Source organism: Amphiprion ocellaris, chromosome 8 (assembly GCF_022539595.1).
Source record: "Amphiprion ocellaris isolate individual 3 ecotype Okinawa chromosome 8, ASM2253959v1, whole genome shotgun sequence".
Taxonomy (NCBI): Eukaryota; Metazoa; Chordata; class Actinopteri; family Pomacentridae; genus Amphiprion; species Amphiprion ocellaris.
In genome coordinates, this window is record NC_072773.1 from 1,672,975 (window position 1) to 1,686,314 (window position 13,340).

Here is a 13,340-nt window from a genome sequence, read left to right on the forward strand (position 1 = left end):
GAAAAATTATAGTAATAATTATAATAACAAAAAAACAGGACAAAACATAATCCTAAAAATATTCAATAAATTATTTAAAGAAATTCCCCATAAAATTCCTCCAAAAAAAGATAAAAAATAGAAAAATTATAATAAAAACGATAATAAAAAATGTAGGACAAAAATATTCCTAAAAAAATCCTAACAAAAATAGAAAAAAATCTGAAAAATTCTAACAAAAATTAATTTAACAAAATAGGACAAAAATAATCAAAAAAATTTCAAAAATTATTTAAAGAAATTTCCGTCCAAAAAACACCGACCATTTATTGAAATTTTAGATTTTATTACATTTTTTGTTTTTACAAAACATCCTCAGAAACAGAAAAATCCATCAAAAGTAAAAAAAAAAAAAAAAAAAAAGAAACAACATTAATAAGAAGCTGTTTCGTCTGAGCTTTGATTCAATTTTAAATCTGATTTATTTTATGTTTCTGTCTCACAGCAGCTTCAGTCTGATCAGGAAGTTGAGAAAAACTCAAGTCAGACGGATTCTCGTCTGATGGACGTTTACTGTGGCAGAGTCAGGGGTGATGACATCATCAGGAACAGGAAGTGTTTCTGACGTCACGTCTTCATCCTGCTGAATCCATGAACTCCTAAACGAACCTCCAGAATAAAGAGGATCCATTTCCTCATCCTCTGCAATGATTTTCAATCATTCACTAGAAAACGTCTAGAAAATGTCTCTGGTTCGACTCTCAGGTTCGCTGAGGCCCTGAAGTTCCCTCAGACCCTGAAGAGGAGAAGAAGAGAAACAGCCAATCAGATTCCTGCAGCTTCATCACCAGCTGATGTTTGTTTCTGGTCCAGAAAAGACAGAAAACTGAAAATAAAAACTCAAAGTCTGAAGAAGAAAAACAGAAAATCCTCAGAGACGTCAGAAGTTCTTCATGTTTCTGCTCAGAAATCAAAATAAATCTAATTTAATTAGTCGACTGATCAAAAATAAACAATAATCAGAGAGGAAGATCATTAACTCGACAGGTTCTGTGAAAATAGAGAAGAAAATATTTTTTAAAAGAAAAAAAATCACAAAATGTCTAAAAATTATAGAAACAAATATAAAAAATATCTGATAAATAATAAACTAAAAAAATGAGGAAACCAATGGAAAAAAGAAAGAAAAGAGAAAAATGACCAAAAAATCTGTAAAAAGTCTGATAATATCAGTTAAATATATAAATAGAACAATCTAAATTATTTGGAAGTTAAATAAAAATTAAAGGAAAAATTCTAATTATTGATAATCTGATAAATATTTACTGATATTTGAAAGACAAAACATTGACTGGAAAGATCATTTATACATAGAATTTATTTTTTTATCTTATATTATTTTATTTAAATGTTTTCTTATTATCTATTTTATTTAAATTTCTAACTTTTTAAAAAATTATTTCATTTTGTTTTATTTTTATATATTTATTTTTAAAAAGGGTATTCATTGTGTTTCTGCTGCATTTATGACAATAAAGTTCTTGAATTTTAGATTAATCAGTTTCATAAACAGCTGATCATCAGTAGAACTGTTATCACTGTGTCTGTATTATGTTTATGTATTATGGGATGTATTCTATGTAGAGGATAAAACAAACTGACCTCCAGCACCATGCGGATGTTGGCTTTTATTTTGGCGGAGTCTTTGGTGAGCTGCTCTGTAAACCTGAAACACAAACAGAGCGTTAGCATGGTTAGCATCCCTCATTCACAACAATAGATGCAGGTTATATGAAATAATAATAAACTATTAAAATATTATTAGTTAAATATCAGAAAAATCAATCAATAGACTGTCCAATAATCTTCACAAATATCTGAAAAAAAATCTAATAAAACATTTAAAAAATATTAGTAAAAGACCAGGAAAAAATATTTTCAAAATTACAACAACAAAAAAATTACTAATCAGAGTAATCAGTGATATTACAATATATAATATTAGCACATATTTTCAAAAACTAACTAGAACATTTCTAAAAACTATTCTGAAACATATTAAACAAAAATCTGGATAAAATCTGAATAAAATATTTAAATATTATTGGTAAAATATAATAATAAAAATAAATAAGTAAAATTTAAAAATACTCCTGAAAGAGAATATCTGAAAAATATTCTAAAACATCAATTGGAATGTTTTTATTTGTAATAATTTATTATTAAAATTATAGTGTATTAAGTTATAACTTTTAAGTATAATATCCTCTAAAAAACATTTTAAAAATGTCTGAAAAATGTTCTAAAATATCAGGTGAAAAATAAAACAAAATATTTGAACAAATTTTTAAAAACTAACCAGAAAATTTTAAAAACTTTTCGAAAGAATATGAAACAAAAATCTGAAAAAATCTGAATAAAATATTTAAATTTTATTGGTAAAATACAATAATAAAAGTAAACAAATACAATTTTAAATACCCCCCCAAAAAATGAAGAAAATATCTGAAAATATTGTAAAATATCAATTGGAATATTTTTATTTGTAATAATTTAGTACTAAATTATATTCAATATTGAATTCTAACTTTCAGTTATAATATTATTTTTTTAAATATTTGAAAAATATCCCAAATTATCAATTGGAATGTTTTCGGAATAATTGACTATTAATATTATATTAAGTATTAAATTATAATTTTCAAATATATATATATATTTTCAATTATTTTAAAAATGTCTGAGAAATATTTTAAAATACCAGGTGAAAAACATTTGGGAAATGTCAAAAAAAATTCAAAATTTTGTAAAATGCTGGAAACACAAATGAGGAAAATGTGATTATCCATTAAATTAAATTCGATATTAATATTTAAACAAGTAAATATCAGAAGATGTCCAGAGTTTTATATGTTTATGTATTCTGTGTTTATTGTGTTTATTTATTCTGTGTTTGTTTACTACTGACGCTGTGAGTTGGCTCGTCTTCTTGTCGATGAACCTCAGAGCTTCGTCGTGCGTCATCTCCACAAAGAAACCGAAACCGACGGCGACGAAGATCCTGGACGAGTCGTCGCTGTTGGAGGAGGAGAGAAAATTAAAGTTTTTAGAGAATCGACTCTCAGCTTCTCATCTGACAAACGCCACTCACACTTCAGCCTGAACGTAGAAATTACAGCCCAGATCCACGTCCGTCTTCAGCCGCAGAGACTCCGCCTCCTGCAGACACACACAGCAACATCACTGTGACATCACCGTGACATCAGCAGCGACGGATGAAGTTGATCACGAAAATAATCAGAGAAATGTTAATGTCAAAAAAACATTTAAATGTGTCTGAAAAATAGCAATAAAATATTTACAATTATTAATAATTTGTCTGAAGAATAATTTAAAAAACCCATAAAGCATAAATAACGTGTTGAAAATTAGTTTGATTAAATTTAAATAAATAAATGTTAATAAAACATCCCAAACTAGGGCTAACACATCTGAAAAAGATTAATAAAATTTTAAAATATATAAATATATTAAAAACCCATCTAGGAAAAATATTTAAAACATTTCTAAATAATAATAAATAATAAAATATCCCAAATTAACAAAAAATTAAATATATTATTAACTCGTCTAAAAAATATTTCTAAAATGTCAGAACATCATCTCTGGAAAACATTCATTAAATATCCAAAAATCTAAATAAATATTATGGAAATAATCTAATTTGACACAAACAAATATTGAAAATGTGTCTGAAAAATATTGTTAAAAACATGTCTGAATGAAAACAATGACAGAATAATAAAATATCAACAACTATTAATCTTAAAAAAAAAAAAAAAATACCAAAAAGTATGAATAACATGTCTAAAATATATATTTCTAAAATTATATATATATATATATATATATATATATATATATATATATATATATATATATATATATATATATATATATATATAAACACAATATCCCAAAATAATGACAGCATGTCAGAATAATCATAAAAATAATAATAAAAACATGTCTTTAAAATTTCAAAAAATCTTTTAACTTGATTAAAAAATATTCATTCAAATCAAAAACACCAGTAGTATGTCTTTTAATATTAAGAAAAGCTGAAAATATGAAAAAGATGATTGAAAATAATATTAATGACATTTTTTAAACATATGTTACTAAGACATCTAAAAAATATTCACAAAAAATTAGAATAAAATATCCAAAACTATTACCATAATCTCTGAAAACATTCAGAAAATATCCAAAAGTCTAAATAAATAAGTTGAAATTTTTAATTAAAATAAAATATCAAAAATATGTCTAAAGAAAATGAATAAAATATCTACAGTAAAATGTCCTTTTTTTAACAAAGCCTAAAAATATTAATAAAATATAAAAAGACGAATAAATAAGTCTGAAGGATGTTAATGAAATATCAGAAAAATATTAACACGTCTGAACAAAATGTTAATAATATAATAAAAGACCAATAATACAATGAAAATATAAATAAAATACACAAAAATCTGCAGAAAATGTTGAGAAAATGTCCAAGAAAATGAGCAGAAATCTTCCAGAGTGGTGCGTTTTTACTCAGAGATGATCTGTGTTCAGAAAAATGTTCTAACAGAACGTAAAGAGAACGTTTGTTTCTACCTGCAGACTCTGGATGGTGTTTTTCAGCTGCAGGTACTGAGAGATCTTCTCATAAACGACATCTCTCTGCTCCAACACCTTCCTGTCCAACAGAAATGACCGCAGAAAATATTAAAATTAAAACTAACTTAAACCTTCGGACAGTCGGATCGATACAGAGCTACGGGTCACAAAGAACGGGGTCCAAACATGATAAATCACACCTGAAAATGTCAGAAAATATTAATAAAATAAATTAATAAAACATTACAATAATTAGTAAAACACAAATATAAGAATTTATGAAAATGTTAAAAAATATTCTAAAACATCTATTTAAAAAATTAAAGAAAATGTCAAAAATACTAATAAAATATTAAAATACTATTATTAAAACACAAGAATAAAAAATTAAGAAAATGTTTAAAAATATTCTAAAACATCAATTTAAAAAAATAAAGAATCTTTTTAAAAATTAAAATTAACTAAATATTACAATGATATTAAAACACAATAAAGAAGAAAATGTTTTTAAAAATTTTCTAAAATATTAACAGAAATCTAGACACTGTCTAAAAAATGCATAAAATGTTTACATTTTATTATTAAAACACAAGAACAAGAATTTATGAAAATGCTTAAAAATATTATAAAGTGTAAAAACTAATGAGGAAAATTGCTGAAAATAAATATTAATACAATATTAAAATAATTTGTGAAATAAAATTAGAGAATATCAAGAAAAGTGTATAAAATATTTTTAAAATATTACAAAATATAAAAAGAATCAAATGAACCCAACAGAGCAAAAAGTCAGGGACTAAAATGCTAAAACAAATGCTAGAATTTAAATCTTATTTTCTAATTTTAAGTTCTTTAAACGTAGAATTATATATAAACACATTAAATCACAGCTGAAAATGTCAGAAAATATTCTAAAAATATCACTTTAAAAAAACATGAAAATGCAAGGCAATGACAATAATAATAAATTATATTACAACAATATTAAAACAAGAATAAGAAAGAATAAATCTTAAGTAAACGTTTAAAAATATTCAAAAAATTAAAAACTAATCAGAAAGAATTCTGAAAATAAATATTAATTGAATAGTAAAATAATAGTAGTGAAATAACAGAAGAGAATATCAAAAAACAATGTGAGAAATATTTTGAATATTTAAAAAACCCAAAAAGAATCAAATGAACCCAACAGAGCAAAAAGTCAGGGACTAAAATGCTAAAACAAATGCTAGAATTTAAATCTTATTTTCTAATTTTAAGTTCTTTAAACGTAGAATTATATATAAACACATTAAATCACAGCTGAAAATGTCAGAAAATATTCTAAAAATATCACTTTAAAAAAACAAGAAAATGCAAGGCAATGACAATAATATTAAATTATATTACAACAATATTAAAACACAAGAATAAGAAAGAATAAATCTTAAGTAAACGTTTAAAAATATTCAAAAAATTAAAAACTAATCAGAAAGAATTCTGAAAATAAATATTAATTGAATAGTAAAATAATAGTAGTGAAATAACAGAAGAGAATATCAAAAGACAATGTGAGAAATATTTTGAATATTTAAAAAACCCAAAAAGAATCAAATGAACCCGACAGAGCAACAAGTGAGGGATTAAAATGCTGAAACAACTAGAATTTACATCTTATTTTCTCATTATAAGCCCTTCTGTAAACACAGAACTTAGCAGTAAAGAAACACACTGCACAAAGGAAAGTATTTCAAATTAGTAAGTGTGAAAATAAACTCCTCTGACCAGATTAGTTTACTTTACCTTAATAATATTTACATGGAATTAGCATGGAAAGAAGAATTAACATGGAAATATTCACAGAAACGACTTCAGTGCATTTTTAACCTGTTATAAAACAGTGTAGTGTGGGTGTAAGAGTGACTTTAAGGAGTGAATCTTACTGCAAATCTCTCTTCAGAACTTCGTTGATGAAGTTTTCGTACTGAACCACCTTCTGCCCCACGTTAGCATTAGCATTAGCATCAGCAGGCGGAGACATCTTCACCGATTTATGATTAAAACTTAAAAAATAAAAAATATCTTCCAGCTGTGGTGAAGGTAACGTGCAGCGCCTTCTTCCGAATCTCTCTCCGCCGGTAACGGTAAACTTTCTGCGCAGTTATCGTTCCGCAGCCTGTCCAGTCAGCGGCGTTAGTATGTTAGCATGCTAACACGGGATGTAAACACAGCTGCACCGGAAGAAGGACAACAAGCCCTTCCGGTGTTCAACGTGAACGTAAAATAGCGTTAGAGCGAATAGAAAAGAGCTTTAAAACAGTAAAACTATTCAGCAGGAAGGAAACATGATGATCAGTGTTCAGTATTTTATTTTATTGAAGAATAAACCAGATTGAATCATGTCACTCATCTGTTCTCTCTTTAAAATCTAAAATAAAATCAATAATAAAATACATAAAACATGTTTTATGTATTTTATTATTGATTGAATTTATACTTTATTAATATTTAGTTATTATTGACTATTTTTAAGTTTTAACGTTATATACTGCAGCATTGTCAACAGTATACCAGGAATCCATAGTATTTATATATATGTGTTGGCATGTATTTAAAAATGCAAACTTCATTTAGTATAATTTAATTTAATTTTGCTGTAATTCAGTTTTTATTATTATTAATGTCAAGTACATATGTGTATTTTTCTATATTTTTACCTTGAGTTACTAATGATATTATTTAAAGTATTTTTGATTGTCACTCATCTGTTCTTTCTTTTAAAATATAAAATAAAATCAATTACATATATATATATATATATATATATATATATATTATATATATATATATATATATATATACATATCGGATCGGGTTGAAATTAATTTGGTGATTGTATTGTCATTCAAATATCTGAAATATTATGTTCACTATTACTATTATATTAAATACCTCAAATATCAATGTTATATTAAACTTAAGAACGTTTGTGTTGTATCTAACAACAAAATATTATTGCTGCTTTGAAGATGAAAGTATCACAATTATTTTAAAGATCCTAAATGTTAATGTTACATTTAACATAGTATAGAATATGTTCGTTTTATATTCTACATAATTGTTCTGTCTCTTCTACCTGCTCTGGTTCTGCCAGTTCGATGACGTCACTATAAACAAACATGGCGGCTGGGTGGTTTTAGCATCAAACATCTTTTAAACTGTCCTGCATGAAAAAGCAACAACATATATTTAAATCAACGAGTAGATGAGCGTTCCTTTATTTGTGTCGGGGACGTGAGCAGCAGTTTAGCGCCAGAAAATGTTGAATTTGACGTTTTAGCCGAGCTACCTCAGTTAACTGGTTACCAAGGCAACGTTAGCCACCAGCTTAGCTAGCTCCGTCCCGAAGCGGTGGGTTTTTCTCAATAAAGCTGATTTACCTTAATTCGGCGTGTTTTTTTTTACACGCCGAATTAAAGGACAGTCTTTTTACTCTTACACGATTCAAGAAATTAGTAAGTAATTTTATTTATTATTGAGCCGAGAAGCGGAGAGTCCTGATTAGATTAATTTATGAATGGAGTTCAGGGTTCCCATCACTTTTTGTTTTCCTTCCTCTGCTAGTCAACTGGACGCTACAACAATGACCCAGACTGGTTGTTCTGTAGCTCAATAACATTTTATTTAGTTTCTTCATGAACTCAGGACTTTAATATTTTGTGTGTGTTGATTTAATAGAAACTCCGCTGCAGAAGACCGTGGTGTGAACAAACTTGACTCCAGCTGAAGTTAAAGGAAATATCGGCTGAGAAAACTGACCCTGGGAGCTCTGTGCAGAAACACTGAGGCTGATGGAGCAGTACAGCATTCTGGGTCGGATCGGAGAAGGAGCTCATGGCATCGTGTTCAAGGCCAAACACATCGAGGTGAGTGAAGCTGCAGGTAGATGATGTTCAGGCCTCCGTCATATTCACCTGTTTTTCATATATCTGGCTGAAATGTGTCAGACAGGAGAGACGGTGGCTCTGAAGAAAGTGGCTCTGAGGCGGCTGGAGGACGGCATCCCCAACCAGGCTCTGAGGGAGATCAAGGCCCTGCAGGAGATCGAGGACAACCAGCATGTGAGCGTCGCCTTCTAAAGATGATCGTCTCAGAGAGGGGTTCATCCTCAGACGTTCATGTTTTCACTGTCAGGACTATGCATCCACTGTGGTTGTCCTGGTCAGTTTCTCAACAAACATCTGGACTTCATCTGAGCCCAACTCACTGATCTTCATCGGGGCAAAGAATGTTCTCCAACATCCATCAGACTTCTTCTCATGTTCTTCAGCAAACTCATCTGGAAGTTTAGTTCTGAGCATCAAGCATGAGCGTTTACCTTGCAGTTCTGATTAGTGGTACTATGACTCCTTCTAGACCTCCTGATTAGTTCAGTTCAGTTCAGTTTATTTGCCATTTGCAGTATAAAACCACAGTGGAAAGAGGTGCAAGAAGCTCAAGTGCATTGTCAACATCTAAAACAGCAAATACAGGAGAAAATAGGACAGTAAAAAGAACAGGGAACAAATGTCACATAAAATATTTAAGAAATAAGGTACTAAGATCCAATAAATAGTTCATAAAAAAACATGTTAGAATCAAGGTGCATTATTTAAAATCATCACAGCTTGTGGGAAGAAGCTCTTAAAATGACGAGACGTGGTGCACTTAATTGATTAGTGGTACTAGGACTCTTTCTAGACCTGATTAGTGGTACTATGACTCCTTCTAGCCCTCCTGATTAGTGGTACTGTGACTCCTTCTAGACCTCCTGATGAGTGGTACTATGACTCCTTCTAGACCTCCTGATTAGTGGTACTATGACTCCTTCTAGACCTCCTGATTAGTGGTACTATGACTCCTTCTAGACCTCCTGATTAGTGGTACTATGACTCCTTCTATACCTCCTGATTAGTGGCACTATGACTCCTTCTAGACCTCCTGATTAGTGGAACTATGACTCCTTCTAGACCTCCTGATTAGTGGAACTATGACTCCTTCTAGACCTCCTGATTAGAGGTACTATGACTCCTTCTAGACCTCCTGATTAGTGGAACTATGACTCCTTCTATACTTCCTGATTAGTGGAACTATGACTCCTTCTAGACCTCCTGATTAGTGGCACTATGACTCCTTCTAGACCTCCTGATTAGTGGTACTATGAATCCTAGACCTCCTGATTAGTGGAACTATGACTCCTTCTAGACCTCCTGATTAGAGGTACTATGACTCCTTCTAGACCTCCTGATTAGTGGCACTATGACTTCTTCTAGACCTCCTGATTAGTGGCACTATGACTCCTTCTAGACCTCCTGATTAGTGGAACTATGACTCCTTCTAGAGTACAGTTTACGGGCTCAGAGGAAGCAGAAAGCAGAAATTATAGAGTTCCAGATGTTTTTAATTTCCAGACTTTTGGTTTCTTAACCATCAATCAATCAGTAAATCTGTTAAATGATCATTAATCAATACAAACCAATCAACCCCATCAGAGGAAGCATGTTCAGTCATGTTTTCTGTCTCAGGTGGTGAAGCTAAAGGATGTCTTTCCTCACGGCACTGGCTTTGTCCTCGTCTTCGACTTCATGCTGTCTGACCTCTCGGAGGTCCTCAGGAACTCTCAGCGACCTTTGACCCCGGCGCAGGTCAAAGGTTACATGATGATGCTGCTGAAGGGCGTGGCCTTCCTGCACCACAACAACATCATGCATCGGGTCAGTCCTACTTCCTGTCCTCTTCATCTCAACCTTCAGTCCTGTGAAATGTGACGCCTTGTAGACAGAAAAGTTCATGTCGAACACAGGGAGGTAACGAAAACCACAAAGAGACACAAAACGACCACAAAGAGACACAAAACAACCACAGAGACACAAAATGACCACAAAGAGACACAAAACAACCACAAAGAGACACAAAACAACCGGAAAAAGACACAAAACAACCATAGAGGCACAAAATGACCACAAAGAGACACAAAACAACCACAGAGAGACTCAAAACACCCACAGACACAAAAAACAACCACAAAGAGACACAAAACGACCACAAAGAGACACAAAACAACCACAGAGACACAAAATGACCACAAAGAGACACAAAACAACCACAAAGAGACACAAAACAACCAGAAAAAGACACAAAACAACCACAGAGACACTCAAAACACCCACAGAGACACTAAACAACCACAAAAAGGCAAAAACAACCACAAAGAGACACAAAAGGACCACAAAAAGATGGAAAAACGACCACAGAGACACAAAACAACCACAGAGACACAAAATGACCACAAAGTGACACAAAACAACCACAAAGATACAAATTTTATATTAAATATTAATTTTGAGCTCAAACAACTACTGAAGCTGCTATAGAGTTAGATCCTTTATATCCTGAATTGTCACCTGGATTTAGTCTTTTTCCACTACAAACTGATGCAGAAAAGGAACAAAATGTTCATAAAAATCCCCTGAATGCAGGAGTGGAAGTGTTTGATGCTCCGGTTTTCTCTGTTCAGGACCTGAAGCCAGCGAACCTCCTCATCAGCTCCTCGGGTCACCTGAAGATCGCAGACTTCGGTCTGGCTCGGCTGTTCAGTGAGCAGGAAGAGAGACTGTACAGCCACCAGGTAGCCACCAGGTGAGACCTGTCACCCCTGTAGAGCTGCAGAGAAACACCTGGACAAGATTCATGTTCAGTCAGACCAGATCTCTGAATGTTCACCTCTACTGACGCCTGATTAGAAGTCAGAGTTCAGTTTGTTCAGTTTCAGATATCTAAACCTGCAGTTCCTCTGATGTCCACTAGAGGCTCCAACAGTCAAACACACAGCCCTGACCTCCACGTAAAACTTTACAGAAGAAATACAAAATAGAGTAGATTTATGTTTACACAAAATAAGAGACAAAACAACCTTGAAGAGGAACAAAATGATCATGAAGAGATGTAAAACTACAACAAAGACATGAAAAATGACAACACAGATGCACAATGACCACAAAAACCTACAAAATGACACGAAAGAGGCGAAAATGTAAACAAGAGACACTAAATGATAAGAAAGAGGCAAGAATCCACCACACAGACACACAAAACAACCACATAAAGTCACAAAACAACCACAAAGAGACACAAAACAACCACATAGTCACAAAACAACCACATAGTCACAAAACAACCACAAAGAGACACAAAACAACCACATAGTCACAAAACAACCACAAAGAAACACAAAACAACCACAGAGTCACAAAACAACCACAAAGAGACACAAACCAACCACATAAAGACACAAAACAATCACAAAGAGATACAAAACAACCACAGAGTCACAAAACAACCACAAAGAGACACAAACCAACCACATAAAGACACAAAACAATCACAAAAAGATACAAAACAACCACAAAGAGACACAAAACAACCACATAGTCACAAAACAATCACATAAAGACACAAAACAACCACAGAGAGGCAAAAGGACCACAAAGAGACACAAAACAACCACAAAAAGACACAAAACAACCACATAAAGACACAAAACGACCACAGAAACACAAAACAACACAAAGAGACACAAAACAACCACATAAAGACACAAAACGACCACAGAGACACAAAACAACACAAAGAGACACAAAACGACCACAAAGAGACACAAAACAACCACAAAGACACACAAAACAACCACAAAGACACACAAAACAACCACAAAGACACACAAAACAACCACAGCTCCTGAGATGTTTCCTTTCTGATCTCTTCATTAGTGTGTGTTCTCGCCAGGTTGTGTGTTTTATTGTGTTGTTTTGTAGCAGCAGATCAGGTGTGTTCAGGTAACAGTGAAGTGTGTGTCCAGGTGGTACAGAGCACCTGAGCTGCTGTACGGAGCCCGAAAGTACGACGAAGGAGTGGACTTGTGGTGAGTACACGCTGAGTACTGCATAAAGTACTACTGCTACCTTTGTTAGGGTGTCCAGATGTTTCTATTGTGTTTAATTCAGCCTGATCTTATTCTCACACTGACTATAAAGGAGTAAATATTTACTGTAATACACAGACGCAGTACTGAGAGCTGAACAGTAGGGGGCTGCAGCACGACGTATTACTGCTGTGTGTGTGTGTGTGTGTGTGTTTGTGTATCTTTGTGTATATTGGATATATTGTGTGTATATTGTGTACATTGTGTGTTGCAGGGCTGTAGGTTGTATATATTGTGTGTATATTGTGTACATTGTGTGTTGCAGGGCTGTAGGTTGTATATATTGTGTACATTGTGTGTTGCAGGGCTGTAGGTTGTATATATTGTGTGTATATTGTGTACATTGTGTGTTGCAGGGCTGTAGGTTGTATATATTGTGTGTATATTGTGTACATTGTGTGTTGCAGGGCTGTAGGTTGTATATATTGTGTGTATATTGTGTGTATTGTGTGTTGCAGGGCTGTAGGTTGTATATATTGTGTGTATATTGTGTACATTGTGTGTTGCAGGGCTGTAGGTTGTATATATTGTGTGTATATTGTGTACATTGTGTGTTGCAGGGCTGTAGGTTGTATATATTGTGTGTATATTGTGTGTATTGTGTGTTGCAGGGCTGTAGGTTGTATATATTGTGTGTATATTGTGTACATTGTGTGTTGCAGGGCTGTAGGTTGTATATATTGTGTGTATATTGTGT

At 32.0% G+C, this 13,340-nt stretch overlaps 2 protein-coding genes across 2 annotated transcripts; one reads left to right on the forward strand and one right to left on the reverse strand.

Annotated features, from left to right (window-relative positions):
* Positions 1-293: 293 nt before the first annotated feature.
* On the reverse strand, positions 294-6,849 carry uxt (ubiquitously-expressed, prefoldin-like chaperone). The gene is made up of 6 exons (XM_023285822.3): positions 6,567-6,849; positions 4,642-4,723; positions 3,131-3,198; positions 2,948-3,055; positions 1,642-1,705; positions 294-775 (listed from the first exon to the last, which is right to left on the reverse strand). Exons 1-6 carry the CDS (start codon positions 6,662-6,664, stop codon positions 716-718), a joined length of 480 nt encoding a protein of 159 aa, XP_023141590.2. The 5' UTR covers positions 6,665-6,849; the 3' UTR covers positions 294-715.
* A 945-nt stretch (positions 6,850-7,794) lies between these two features.
* LOC111578856 (cyclin-dependent kinase 20) lies at positions 7,795-13,047 on the forward strand. Its single transcript, XM_055012659.1, has 6 exons — positions 7,795-8,034; positions 8,362-8,549; positions 8,631-8,744; positions 10,188-10,376; positions 11,180-12,916; positions 12,957-13,047. The coding sequence occupies exons 2-5, from the start codon at positions 8,475-8,477 to the stop codon at positions 11,303-11,305; spliced, it is 504 nt and encodes a 167-aa protein (XP_054868634.1). The 5' UTR covers positions 7,795-8,034; positions 8,362-8,474; the 3' UTR covers positions 11,306-12,916; positions 12,957-13,047.
* Positions 13,048-13,340: the final 293 nt, after the last annotated feature.